The 14939-nt window shown below is 38.0% G+C and overlaps 2 protein-coding genes across 2 annotated transcripts; one reads left to right on the forward strand and one right to left on the reverse strand.

The window, feature by feature from the left end:
* The first annotated feature begins 4500 nt into the window (after nucleotides 1-4500).
* Nucleotides 4501-8713, forward strand: LOC136820624 (uncharacterized). Its single transcript, XM_067076822.1, has 5 exons — nucleotides 4501-4834; nucleotides 5210-5361; nucleotides 7150-7353; nucleotides 7627-7659; nucleotides 8372-8713. Exons 1-5 carry the CDS (start codon nucleotides 4501-4503, stop codon nucleotides 8522-8524), a joined length of 876 nt encoding a protein of 291 aa, XP_066932923.1. The 3' UTR covers nucleotides 8525-8713.
* Nucleotides 8714-11894: 3181 nt separating this feature from the next.
* LOC136820374 (protein Hikeshi-like) lies at nucleotides 11895-14147 on the reverse strand. Its single transcript, XM_067076564.1, has 3 exons — nucleotides 13965-14147; nucleotides 12882-13103; nucleotides 11895-12319 (listed from the first exon to the last, which is right to left on the reverse strand). The coding sequence occupies exons 1-3, from the start codon at nucleotides 14004-14006 to the stop codon at nucleotides 11975-11977; spliced, it is 609 nt and encodes a 202-aa protein (XP_066932665.1). The 5' UTR covers nucleotides 14007-14147; the 3' UTR covers nucleotides 11895-11974.
* Between the last annotated feature and the right edge of the window lie 792 nt (nucleotides 14148-14939).

Raw genomic sequence — 14939 nt, forward strand, 5'->3', positions numbered from 1 at the left:
GCAAAAAAGTTGCTTATAGATTTTGAGCCTAACAACTTCAACAATTATTATCTCCTTTTATGAAATAATAGACGATATCGACTTTCCGAATTCTCCCCGAATGATTACCCATGATGCATTGCACAAAAAATTTACAAAAAGTCAATATCGTCCGTGAATTTTTTTGCGCAATGCATCATGGGTATTCATTCGGGGAGAATTCGGAAAAGCCGATATCGTCTATTATTGTCGAAAATGTCTCTTTTTTAGGTATTTTTGGTTGCGTTCTAGTTCCATACTCTGTTTCAGGCCTAGGTTGCTGAGGCCAAGTTGCATAATTTTTTGGCCATTCTCAGGGCTGGACCAATGAAGTATAAGCCCGAAGGGCTAGAAGTCAATCTCCTTGGTAGGATTTGAAGCCAACAAATCCTACCAAAGTTGCGCGGCCTTGAGCGGCTCGCCTGGTTTTTACACAAATGACAGATTGAAACTAAAATTTACCGCTAAATTTCGAAAAAAATATCAATCGTAAAAAAAGGAATTGCTAGATTCAATCTGTCGTCAAAAATGCGGCGCATTTTTTAAGGCTTCACTTTTTCTTGCCTGAGAAAGGTTAGAGATTGAACTCTAGCCCTTCGGGCTTTAAACTCAATGGGCTGGACCCTTACTAACTCGGTTGCTTATAAGAAAATATGTGTACCTCCTTAATTGTAGGGTTGGGCAAAATAAGCAGGGGGTAGAGAATTTAGGAGAAAGTAGATGCTTAGAATATAGGGGAGGAGTTATTTTAAAGTGATTTAGGAAAGTGAAGATTAAAGCACTTTTTAAGGGGAATTTCATAAAATGGGAGGAGGGTTCAAAGTGAAATACTATTTAGATGATTTTATACGAAAAATTGAAAAGTGGCTTATCTTATGAATTATGATTTTAAAAGCACGTATTTCAACTGAAACACCCCCTTCTCACAGGCCCACTGGAAAAATTGGCCAAAATATCGTCCCTAATGGAAAATTATCCTCCAATTTTTGTCCTTACTGAAAAAAAAATCAAATAAACCAATCCTCATTGTAAAATATTTTTCCACTCCCCAGTAGTGATTTTTCTGACTTGAACACAAAAAATTGAAATCCCCAGCCATTAAAAATATGAGAATATCAATCCCCATCGAGTAATTTTTATCCCAACTGGCGGAAAGATTCCTACCGGGTCTGGGAGAAAGGGGTGTACTGAAGCATAGCGTTGTACTAGAACAACAGTGTATCTTGTATCACGTGACCGCGAGTCAGTCAACTCTCTGTAATTCGAACCTTTATAATACGAGTATTTCGATTAAAACATGTGTACCTTTAGTTGTACTAGTAAAATACTAAAATACTTTCCCTAATTCGAATATTTTTCTGATTCGATGAAAATTCTTGATCCCTTGAAACACTTGGTCACTTGAAGATCGAATTAGAGAGTCAACTGTTGAAATTCATGTTTTCGAACTGTTGATCCATCGAGAATCAATTAACTTGATTAATGATTAATGAGAGAGTCATCTAAATTTGCAAAATTTTTATTGTGGAACTTTCGATCAATCAAGGGTCAATTAACTTGATTAATCTGATTACTAAAATGTTTTGATGCTACTTTAAACTACTTTTTAGCCCATAATTTGGTAATTTGCTAATGCAACAATGAAATAGAAAGCCCTTGATTTATCAATTTCTTGTATAGTATAGTAAGAGTTCTTTAACAATAGAAACCAACATTTTAAATTGAGTGGCGTTCTCCAATGAAATAGAAGCCCGAAGGGCTAGAAGCGAATTTTCGTTTAAAAAGTTCGGGCGAGAATAATTGTGACTTTATTTCTTCCATTATATTTCATTGGATAATTCGTTTGGGAGTGGGTTTAGTGGCTTCTAGGCTACACCCCCTTTTCACCGACCTACTGAGAGCTCTTCCAAAAAATCGTCCCCGGTGGAAAATACATTCCAACTTTTGTCCTCAAAATATGATTAAATAAAAAAATCCTCGCTTTAAGATAGCGTGTTATTTGTTCCATCCCCAAAGAATTTTCTGACTCAAATGAATTGAAACCCCTAACCCAGCTGGCACACAACGTTGTTTCAACGTTCATCTAACGTTATATGGACGTTGTGAATATTAGAAAAACGTTGAAGCGACGTTGTGTGCCAGCTGGAAAGCCTTAAAAAAATATGGTGGTACTCCTTTATTTTTATCCCCTCTGTGATTTTCTCATTCTTAGCTTTAATGGAGCAATTTCAGCTTTTTTGTATCCCGAGATCCTAAGGGGCTAATAAGTCTTTAGTCTAATGTTAAAACTCAGAGCTAAAGTTACAAAATTATATATTCTAAAAGTAAATTGAGCACTTCAAAATCATTTATGTTATTTACAGGGGAAATTTTTCAAATTTCATGATTTCGATTATAGTACTAAACGGGAGAAATTTTGTTTTCCGCCTCCTTTTTCGAGCATCACACATATAGAGTCTATTCTTTAAAAAAAAGTATATTTCAAATTAGCTGGCAGTTCACGACAGACAAATACACGACCCTTTGACCCATCTATATTCGGAAATTGCTGACTTCCTTACTAGGAGAAGTAAACAATTAAAACAAAGAGGATCTGAAAATTTCCATCTTTTCCTAATAAGAATTTTGTTATGAATTTTGTTTTGTTGAATTTTGTTGCTCAATTCTTGTTAGGAAAAGATGGAAATTTACAGATCATCTTTGTTTTAATTGTTTACTTCTCCTGGTAAGGAAGTCAGCAATTTCAGAATATAGATGGGTCAAAAGGGTCGTGTTTGTTCAAAATTTGGATAAAATTTGGAAAAAAATTGAGTGAAAATCTACAAAAATTTTGAGAAAAGGTCCATTTCTCTTCGATTTTTCGAAAAAATAACTTTTCAAAATAAAAGTACAATAAAGTCTTTAACTCGAACAGGTTTTCCCGTGCCTTCAGTTAACAATGTCTTATGAAGCTTTACTCCATTACTGGAAATCTCCTTAAGTTAACTTCTCCTAAAGAAAATCGTACATACACGTGTCCAAATTACCTTAAGGGAAGAAATTATGGCGGGAAGAAAATTTGGAGGATTTGCACCAAATTAAGTTTACGCCAAATTAAATTTTTTCGGCCATTCGCCAAATTAAATTCCCGCCAAATTTTATTTTTTCTTTTTTTGTCCGATTTTTCGTACCAATGTTTTCACCCTGATTTCGGATTAAGAATCCGTCATCCGCCAAATCAAATTCTCGCCAAAATTAGCTTTTTCCCTGGTCCGCCAAATTAAATTCCACGAAAAAACTTTTTCAGCCATCCGCCAAATATTAAATTCCCGTCAAAATTTCTTCCCAGGTGGTCTAGTGGTGGATAAACCAGTAAACGCCTGCCCTTCCTTGAAACATGAACCATGGCTCGGCCCCCCACTTATTTGGGGGGGGGTGTAAATCTAAAATCGGCTAAAAGTGGGTGGGAGCTGTCTCATTTTTTAAACTCAGGGGGGGGGGGGCTAAAAAGTGGGGGGACCTGAAGGGCTGCAGTAAAGTTCTGGGGGCTAATTACAATAATTAAGAAATTGTAAAAAGATTTTTTTTGTTTGGTTTTAATGTTCTGTTTTTAAATATTCTACCGTTTTATTTTTATCTGCGTGCGAGAGGGGGTGGTACACAGATTTCAACTGGGACCTGAAGCTTACTGAAAAGTGGTGGGGGGGTCTAAAACTTAGGGGGACCTAAATTTGTTGGGGGGACCTAGAACCCCATTCGGAGCCATGTGAACGCGGGAATAGTATTTATAATATACAAAGGTCTAAAAAAAAAGAAAAAAAGTTGCTGCGGGAAAATGGTTTGATAAGTATTTAGAGTACGTGAGCCAAGTGCAGACGTAAGCTGTAGGTAATAACAAGCAACCCCCCCCCAACGGTCCTTCAATTAATACTTTTTTATCAGGAAACTCTGTATATAGCCGGAAAAAGCAATTTAATTTTTGAAGTCATTACTGTTGCAATGAAATTATTCAAAAGAGCAATTTAGAAGGAATTTGTCGCATTGGAAAAAAACAAAAGGCTTCCAGACTGGAGTTCTTTATACGGACTTTATTTATAAAATATATTCAGTCACAAACGGATATGAGTTTAATTGAAATTCAATTGTTTGTAACCAAAAATTAATTTGTTGTTCTTAAATTTTAATGATGTATTAATTCGGTATTCGCTCGCGTGTGAGAGAGTCCTGTATTTGCTGATGTGGTTGTGTTATTAACAAAGAAGAAAATAATAACAGGCAATTAAAATAATAGTCATGCAATCAGCCAATCAGCAGGGTCCAATCAGCAATATAATCCAATCCTGAGAGAAGAATTTGATCACGTGGATGTGGGTGGAAATAACAAAAGAGTTAAAACAATAGGCTTCCAGATTAGAGTTTTTAATGCATGGTATAAATAAAGCATCAATGATATCGTCCTTACATCAGTTACTGTTTTGAAGGGAAACTGGATGAAACATCAACATGAAGATCTTATTGCTGTCAGCTTTGGTTATTCTGGTTCTCCATGGAGCCGCTTCTGTTAAAGATTTCTGTGGTGGCCGTTCAGATTCTGAATGTTGCCAAGGGATGCCAGATGGTGAATATTGCACCAATGATTTAAGTGGGTTTCACACATGCAAGGGTGGAAAACATACTGTCCATAGCTGTCGGCGAAAGAAGCAATGCCAGTGTCAATTCAACAAGAAATGTTTGGTTCCGAAAAATCAAATCTGCACCAAATTGGAGCAACCAGCACTGATTATGAGAAATTTTATCATGTCTGCGTTCGCTATTGAAACCATTGTTGATGCTGACGGTAATGTAATAGTGTTTGAATATCCTTCCACCGCCAAATTGTTAATTTTCCCGCCAAATTGTTAATTTTTCATGAATTACCCCACGAGCAACGGTTGCATCATTTTCAAAATATTGCTATGGTAATTGATTCCCAGAGGGGTTTATAAGAATTTTTCTCTATTATGAAAATAACAAGGGATTTAATCATCTTGGTAAAGATTTCAAAACGAGGCATAGTTTATCAAAGGCCTAATATATTATATCAAGTTGCTCAGCTAAAATGTTCATAAGAGTACTCAGACTTTAAATATTAAAGGCCTGTTAAATTCCCTCTGAAAAAAACTTTTTTCAAGATCTGCTAAATTAAATTCCCAACAAAATTTCTTCCTTCAAGGTAATGTAAAAACACAGAATCTCCACGGTTATGCGGTCAGGAATGCAGAACTTGGAATGTTCAAACGCGAACGATGGACTGGCGATTCTAATAGACGTGATTCGTACAGATTTGAAGTTTTTAACTTCCAAGAGAATGGTAAATATATGAGGGTAAGTAAGTCAAATAGCTTACAATTGAATCGGGGAATGAGAGATGTTTCGAATTATAGAGTGTAGTTTAAGAGGGTCTCTCCTTGACGGGGAATGAGAGATGGTTCGAATTATAGAGTGTAGTTTAAGAGGGTCTCTCCTTGACGGAGAATGAGAGATGTTTCGAATTATAGAGTGTAGTTTAAGAGGGTCCCTTTTTGACGGGGACTGAGAGATGTTTCGAATTATAGAGTGAAGTTTAAGAGGGTCTCTCCTTGACGGGGTATGAGAGATGTTTCGAATTATAGAGTGTAGTTTAAGAGGGTCTCTCCTTGACAAGGACTGAGAGGTGATTCGAATTATAGAGTGTAGTTTAAGAGGGTCTCTCCTTGACAAGGACTGAGAGATGTTTCGAATTATAGAGTGTAGTTTAAGAGGGGTTCTCCTTGACGGGGAATGAGAGATGTTTCGAATTATAGAGTGTAGTTTAAGAGGGTCTCTCCTTGACGGGGAATGAGAGATGGTTCGAATTATAGAGTGTAGTTTAAGAGGGTCCCTCCTTGACGGGGACTGAGAGATGGTTCGAATTATAGAGTGTAGTTTAAGAGGGTCCCTCCTTGACGGGGACTGAGAGATGGTTCGAATTATAGAGTGTAGTTTAAGAGGGTCCCTCCTTGACGGGGACTGAGAGATGATTCGAATTATAGAGTGTAGTTTAAGAGGGTCCCTCCTTGACGGGGACTGAGAGATGTTTCGAATTATAGAGTGTAGTTTAAGAGGGTCCCTCCTTGACGGGGACTGAGAGATGTTTCGAATTATAGAGTGTAGTTTAAGAGGGTCCCTCCTTGACGGGGACTGAGAGATGATTCGAATTATAGAGTGTAGTTTAAGAGGGTCCCTCCTTGACGGGGACTGAGAGATGGTTCGAATTATAGAGTGTAGTTTAAGAGGGTCCCTCCTTGACGGGGTATGAGAGATGTTTCGAATTATAGAGTGTAGTTTAAGAGGGTCCCTCCTTGACGGGGACTGAGAGATGATTCGAATTATAGAGTGTAGTTTAAGAGGGTCTCTCCTTGACGGGGACTGAGAGATGTTTCGAATTATAGAGTGTAGTTTAAGAGGGTCTCTCCTTGACGGGGACTGAGAGATGGTTCGAATTATAGAGTGTAGTTTAAGAGGGTCCCTCCTTGACGGGGACTGAGAGATGTTTCGAATTATAGAGTGTAGTTTAAGAGGGTCTCTCCTTGACGGGGACTGAGAGATGATTCGAATTATAGAGTGTAGTTTAAGAGGGTCTCTCCTTGACGGGGAATGAGAGATGTTTCGAATTATAGAGTGTAGTTTAAGAGGGTTTCTCCTTGACGGGGACTGAGAGATGGTTCGAATTATAGAGTGTAGTTTAAGAGGGTCCCTCCTTGACGGGGACTGAGAGATGGTTCGAATTGGTCACAATTGAGTGCATTTTCAAGCAATCTAGAGCTCAAATTTTCAAAATTCCCCCCCTCGCGGTGTCATTAAACTTCAGCCCCCCCCCCATTTTAAAAAGGCTTCCTACGGCACTGGTTGAGCTACGGGTCCATGTTGAACCCGAGGACTCAATCGCGCCTGTGTAGAGCTGGAAGTGAATTCTTGTCTACTGACTGGACAGAGACGGTGCATTGGGTGAAATCAATTTCCACATTGCTAGTGTATTGGAATCGACCAACTACTACGCTAATGGAAGCTTGGGCATGCAACCAGAGATATTAATTATGAATTTTGCAAATTGCAAAACACAATTTTACATTGTGTAATATTTTTCCTTTCCAGTATTTTGGCAACTTTGATGTTTGCAAGAAAGCCGTAGTTGACGATCTTCCTATTCTTGGTGATAATTACTTGAAGTTCTACCAGAAGGTCGATATGGTTCAACTACCATGTGGCACAATCGAAGAGACCTGGAAACTACAAGATGGTCGAATCAAATATGGAGATGAACTGTCAAAGCTCATTCAAGTTGTTCAAAGAGTCAAGGTAAGATTTTGTACTTTATGTTAAAGTTTTATGTTAAAAATCGCATTGCTTAGTGTTTTTTTCGCTGAATTGAGCTAACTGAATTGGGCCATTCCAGAATTTGTACCCCCTTTGTTGAGGAGATCTATTTTTAAACAGGTGATCCCCCCATGGATTTTTTTCCAATTTTTCTGGACCACCTTGGATTTTTTCTCCCAATTATTTAGACCATTTTTTCAATTTTCAATCTGATTTTACTGACCGTACCACCCTGGATTTTTTTTTATTTTCCAGACGACCCTGGACGCCACATCTCCTCAACATAAGGTACAGACTATTTCTAAAATAGCCCATTGTAGCTTGTGATAAACATGGCCCCCGGCGTGCGAATGGAATTGAGGGGGCCAAAAAAATATGTCGCCCACCATGGTTGGGCGACGAAGAAAATTTTCGACTGTTCACCCTTATTTCACCCCTCTAAACGGTATATGTAAAATCTTTTAAAGTATAAAAAATTACTTTGCAAAATATTGGGGGGGCCATGATAAAATAACGCATACCCCCCCCCCCTCCCCTGTACGCAAGCATACGTTTTTAAGAAGACCCCCCTTCCCCCGTAGCGGTAGAAGCAATCTAATGTCACTTTACAAAAAAAGTGCTCTGAGCTTTTTCCAACACAGAAAGTGCATTTTTTGGGTCACCGATAAACCAGTTATCAGACATTTGCTCGTACAATATGGAAATATTTCACTCGTTCCGGATTTTTTCTTTTAATTATTACTTTTAGGTTCCAAATAAACGGGGGGTTGGAAAATTTTCGAGATTTTAATAAGCGGGAGGGAGCTAATTGCTAGTTGAAAATTGTACTTCTGAAAACCCAAAATAAGGTAAATATAGGCTAAAATCAGGCTATTATGGGCAAATAAGGGGCCTTCTCTTTGACAGCTGAAAATATTCTTAAAAATTTTCGAAAAGTTAACAAGCGGGGGGGGGGGGGGGTCGTTTATTTTGAACCTAAGATTACATATTTCATTAACAGGATGAAGAAGGTAATGAAGTCTTGATACCCACTGTCCTAACAATCGACAACGAATTCAAAGATGGCTCCAGCAACAAACAGATGTGGCGTTCGCATTGGGTTGACCTTATCAAAGTTCCAAAATCCTTCTTCGATCTTCCGAAACATTGTTAGGGAATATAAAGGGAGGAACATCGAGACAACTCCTGTTTTGAATTTAAACACTCTTCTGTGATTAATACACCTTTTCGACTGTCTTCGCGCGGTCAGGCGCGTGCCACTTAATTATTTAATTATCCCCCTAAACTCAATCCAATCATTTTTTGAAACATTTTTCTATTGCCTCTATGTGCGAAAAAAGGACTGGGACGGTTTTAGTAAAGCGGACAGAGAATGCCCGCGCGGCAATTGGCGGCTACGGTCGAAAAAGTGTATTGTAGGGACGGGGTAGAAAAATCATGAAATTGAGGGGGGGTCATGATTACGTAATATTGGAGTGATTTAAGTGAATTTACCGACGAAATGAAGGTTTTTAACACTTTTTGGGAAAAAGTCATGAAATGGGGGGGGGCTTCATTAAGGGTCATTATAAGTAATTTTGGGGTTAAAAATGGAAAATAACCCCCCCCCTACAATTAAGCACGGAAGAGTAGCGAGTTTGTATATCTGTGTTTTTCGGCGACGGAAACGGTTATCTTCTTATTAGTCAACATCCTGACTGACTGAGGACGACGTAGCGAGCACCTCACAAAAAACCGGGATTTTTCATTCCATTTCTTAAGGCCGGACTCCACTTTCGCGCAAAATGGGCGACAGTTTTTTTCTTAGCCATTTTTGCCAGAAGAAAAGATTAAGTCATAAAAAAGTTTCGCGTAAACAAAAAAAAAGTTGATGGAATTGCTTCATTTTTCAATCGACCAATGACCTTACAGAAACATCAAAAAGTTTTCGCTCATGTCGCGCGAAAGTGGAGACCGGCCTTTAGTGAGCTCCACTTTAACGATTTTGGAAAAATAGAAGCCTTTCAAGTCCTTTGACGCAAACTCGATTTTTTCGCTACTTTCAAAAGCTTTCAAAAGTTAAAAATGACGTCAAAAAATCGAAGGTTTAGAGCCCGAAAACCTGATCGCAAAGTGGAATAGACGTGAATTGCGTAAAAAAACGCGGGTGACGTCTAGTATAGGCTAAGGACAACGGAAAATCAGCACTTTTCCCAACCGTCCTCGCTTTTGCGGGTCAGAACTGTGGGTTTTCCCAAATCGTTTCAGTCATTCCACCGTCCTCAAAAGTGCAAATACATAAACTCACTAATGATACCGCAGTTAGGGTTAACAATCCAAAAGTCTGCAATCTGATTGGTTGAAACTCAATATTATGATGCAATTGAATCAAATGAACCAATCAGTTCGGAGAATGATTGTTGAGGAGACTTTTGGATTGTAAGTATACAGTTGACGCTCTCTAATTCGATCTTCAACAGGGGAATCGGATTTTCATCGAATAAGGGAGCTTATCGAATAAGGGAGCTTATCGAATAAGGGAGCTTATCGAATAAGGGAGCTTATCGAATAAGGGAGCGTTGTTTATGAGAGTTTTTGTTGACGGGGATTTTAAATTTCATCGAAAGAGGGAGCCTATCGAATAGTAGAACGTCGAATTAGAGAGCGTCAACTGTAGTAATAATGTTCAAAATAGAACAATAACAATTACTATTCGAAAATGACACCATGTTCGCACGTAACGGTTGTTTCACCCCGAAACGAAATGAAGTCATTCTATTGGTTAGAAGTGACGTAAAGTTTGAATTTATTATTCAATATAATGGCTTCATTTTGTTTTGGAGCGAAACGGAACCGTAACGTGTGAACGTGGTTTGAGATCGTTTGTTCAACTCTGTATTACAAAAATTTTAAAATGTATTTTTTATTATAATTTTACCCTGTAGTAATCTTATAACTTAAAATTTTTTTTTTAACCTGAAGATTATTTTTGTTTCTTTTCATATTACTCTTAGGTTCCACGCCCCCTCCCGGCATTCAGGTCTCCCCCGTTTATTAAGATTTTGAAAATTTTCCAACCTCCCTCCCATTTATTTGAAGCCAGTCCATAATCCTACAGAGCATCTTCATCTAAAACTCGGCGATTGTTTGGTCACCAAGGATCCTTAGACATCTACTTCCCAGCTGGCACACAACGTTCTTTCGACGTTTTTCTAACGTTCAAAACGTCCATATGACGTTAGAAAAACGTTGAAACAACGTTGTGTGCCAGCTGGGTTTAACCTGATAAATTTTCACGAGAATAAATTTCTTGAGCAAAAAAAATCGAGAAATTTCCTGGATTTATTTTCGCGGATCAGTCTTTTGAAAAATTTCGCGCGTATTAAATTTCGCGAATCTGGCAAAAATTTGTTGAAGGTAGCCCTTTAAACGCCAAAAGTAGTAAATGTACAGTGTTTTTTACGCTGAAAATCTGATCACGAAAATTTCGCCTGGATTAAATTTAGCAAGTCAGCAATATCACGCGATCTTCCGAGTCTTATTTTCGCGAAAACACGAAAATCAAATCTCGCGAAAGTTAATCCGGTTGAAGTAATAAAAGTCTTGATATTTGAGATAAAAGGGAAATTCCCTGCAAAATTTAAAAAACCACGAATAATTTTTAGCGGCTCAAAATACTTCTAGGACGCAAAGCTTTAACAATACCGGATATGTGTGAGCCATAAAGGTTCCTTTTTCTTAGAGAACGCCATCATCGGTTCTTTAGACGAAAATCTAGAGTAATGGGCTCTTCCAAAATATGTTCGTACATGGGGGGATTGTAGGATATATTGTCCGGGGTAAACTTGCTCTGTTTGGGGGTGATTTTTCTCTGTTTGAGAGTAATTTTGAATATCCAGGGGGGTCAACTAATACTTGTCCGGGGGGGGGGGCTTAGACCTGCTGTCCGGGGGTCAAAAGTCACAATGTCCGGGGGTCAAAAGTCACAATGTCCGGGGGTAACTTTCCAAAAAGTGTTATATCCCCTACCCCCTATATTCAATTTTTTCTAGAAAAGTCCAATTACCCAAAAAACTTTTAAAAAATGTTCCTTTCTGTCAGAATAAATCGTGTTCTTTTACATAAATGTGTTGGCTGATTCCTTATATGCACCATTGCAATGGCTTCTACGGACCCAGCAGCTGATTGGTTGACTGATTTTACGTCACTTGCAACCAATCAGCTATTGGGCCCGTGATGTAATGTCTGAAGTGCATATCATGAATATATTGAAATGTGTGCCCAATTTTGACATTTCTGATGGATGAAGTTTGCTCATCTCGTTTGACGAGCAATAATACACTTTTTCATAAATTACGTTACGAACATCACTTGCCTCGTTTTGAAATTAATGCGATGCTGATTAACTCCCAGTGGATTTTATTAAAACCATATAAAAAGATCATTTAATGTCTCAAGAGACATAATCACCATGGATGGTAATTGTTTGAACACGAGGCAAGTGATGTTCGTGAAAAGGTCTATTAAAAAGGAATTCAATGTCATCTTTTGTGTGAATCGTGCAAAATTATTTTAAAAAGTCTATGAATAATAATTAAGTAATAAAGAATGACAAACCTATCAATCAAAGATCTTTCCAAAAATTTGGATCCCTGCTCATTCGTCTTTCAAAAGTTTGATACCATTTTTGAATGGTGTTTAAAGGTATAAAAGTTTCTGTCGGTTGCGGTGTCATTTCACTTTGTGTGACAGCGAAAGACGAACAATAATTGAACAGATTGGATGCCATTTTTTGCGTAAACTGAACAAAAGTACTTAAAGATGTAGCCTGTGTATTTTCTAACGGTGTCTTCTGTGTAAGCTCCGATACAGGCTCAATTGCGATCCCGATTTGTGCGATATCGGAATCGGAGGATAAATTTGTTTGCCACCCTGATGAAAGATTTGCTTGCTCTGTCCCTTGTTTCGGCTATGAATGAAAATAAAAATATGTTAGCTTTGCTAGTTTTGGAAAAGATACGCACCACAGTATTGTCTGGTTCACAAATTTCGCGAAAATGGAAATTGAAATATTTGCTTGTTCTTTGTTCCTTGTTTCGGCTACATGTTTTTTCTTTTAAATAAGCATATAACGTTATAAGCATATACAGGCGCAGTTTTTGGTGCCTAAACAATGGCTCTATTCTTTGAGAACAATAGAATGTTAAGCATCATGCGAGCCTGATATAGGAGAAAACTTGAATGTATGAAAGAAATAAAGTTTTTAATTCTTGGTTTTTAATACAGAATGTTATAACTGATCCGGGGGATCTTTGAACAAAAAATCAGAAAAATCGAAAATGAGCCAATCTGGAGAAAAGCTTGCAACAGACGAACGAACGGACGGACGGACGGACGAACAACGGTTAATTTAATAATAGGACCAAAAATTAGGAAATTAAGAATATTTCACCTTCAATTTTGGCAATTTCCTAAGAATACTTGACCCTCAACCAAAGTACACTATTCTTATAAAAAAAGAGCATACATACCTTTGCAATTTTAAAGATGACACTCGGTTTTTCGTTACCAAGGAAACCAAGCAAATACCAAGCCGGTTGAGGTTTGGGCCAACACAAATAAACTGCTGCTGCAAAGCCTTGTGGGATAGGTTGGGATCCAGTCATGAAGAGGACCACATGGTTTATCGAATTGCATTGTGGGAGTTGAAAGACAACTTGATTCTCACTCACTTGTTGTGCGTCAAATAAAGGCTATGCATAGGAAAAGGTGAACAATTCAAACACGTTTCTGAAAATGGGCTCTTCCAAAAAATGTCCGTACATGGGGGGTGGAGGATATATTGTCCGGGGGGTAGCGAAAAATCATCAAAATTTGCCTTGTCCAGGGGTAATTTGGGTTGTCCGGGGAGTAAAACAAGTTTTCCGGGGGCCCAAAAGTCACTTTTTTCCGGGGGGTAAATCACTAAAAATTATTATACCCTCCACCCCCCCCCCCCCATATTTAATTTTTTCTGAAAAAGCCCAATGTAAGAAAGTCTGGCAACCCGAAGGCTCATCTTTCGATAACTATCTACCCGAAGGTAGGGGAGGGACAATCTGACCAAATTCTCATCTTTTAATTGGTTCATTAATCAAGCACATGAGCAAAATAAAAGGAAATTTCAATAACAGGAGCTGAAGTGAAAAACGATGGAAACAAAGTTACGTAATGTCCGTCATCATTGAGGTAAACGTTCGAATCTGTAGATGTAATCGCTTACGCAAATCAAACGTTTGCTTCCAAAATGGCAGGCAGAAATTACGTACTCTCAGGTGCCAAATAAACGGGGGGGGTTTGGAAAATTTTCGGGGGGACCTTATTGCTGGGGGGTTGGAAATTGTACCTCTGAAAACCCAAAAATAAGGTGAATATAAGCTAAAATCAGGCTTTTTGGAGCAAAACAACGGGACTTTTTCTTGCTAACTGAAAATATTCTTGTAAGAATTAATAAACGGGGGGCGGGGTCCTAATAAGGTACGGGGGGTTGGTAAATTTTGAAAAATTAAGAAGCGGTGGGGCACCTAAGGAGTAACTTAACAAAATTTGAGAAACCTCTGAAATGAAATTCTTACCATTCTACCAGGAATTACACATCCAAACATTGGAGAAGCCATTATGGATTATAAACAAATAGATTTTTCAGTCCAGGGGAACAAATATCCGGCTACATGTGTATTGATCAAAAATAATATATGTCTTCCTTTTGGAACTTTTACTAAACATTTAGAAACATTTTTATTTATTTTTTTATTTCTGTAAAATAGAGAATGAAGTAAATTAGACATGTAAAAACGCATGGGGGTAGCTACAATCAGTGCCATAATATATTGCCACTTTTGGCTGATTTACCATTTTTCTAAATTTGAAGTTCGAGCGAGAATGTAAATTTTTAGGCCTTCAACTTGATTTCATCGATTATTTCGATCTGCGAGGGATTTATTGGTTTCTAGGCTATATTTCAAGCCCTACTAGACCATTTTTGAACTTTTGGTCCTAAGTCTTAAGTCTAGCGTTAAAACTCAGAGTTAAAACTCAGAGTTAAAACTCAGAGTTAAAACTCAGAGTTAAAACTCAGAGTTAAAACTCAGAGTTAAAACTCAGAGTTAAAACTCAGAGTTAAAACTCAGAGTTAAAACTCAGAATTAAAACTCAGAATTACTCTACCCTTCGAACCTACTTTAGAGCACTTACAAATCGATTGCGGTTTCGAAACACCCCGGTGAATTTCCCTTTTGTGCCAAGTATTTTGTGACTGATTGTAAGCAAGGGAACAGTTTGAGTGTGTGCCGCCTTCAAGGATGCTTTTGAAAGCTGGCATCTTTTATGGTGTAGGGAAAAATCAAATAATTGAATCTCAGTCACATTAAGGGTCGGGAAAAATGAAAAATTTCAAATTTTTGCCTCTAAAAACATCGAAATTTTGTCAAATTAGTCCCAATAAGGTTCGTAAAATTCACAAAATTAACAATTTTTCTCCTTTTTTTATTTCCGCTCAAGACCCGAGGGTCGAAAGTCTGGTGGCACCCCCGCCATCCTGTAAACCCTGT

This window comes from Clytia hemisphaerica, unplaced genomic scaffold (assembly GCF_902728285.1).
Source record: "Clytia hemisphaerica strain Z4C2 unplaced genomic scaffold, Clytia hemisphaerica genome assembly, whole genome shotgun sequence".
Taxonomy (NCBI): Eukaryota; Metazoa; Cnidaria; class Hydrozoa; order Leptothecata; family Clytiidae; genus Clytia; species Clytia hemisphaerica.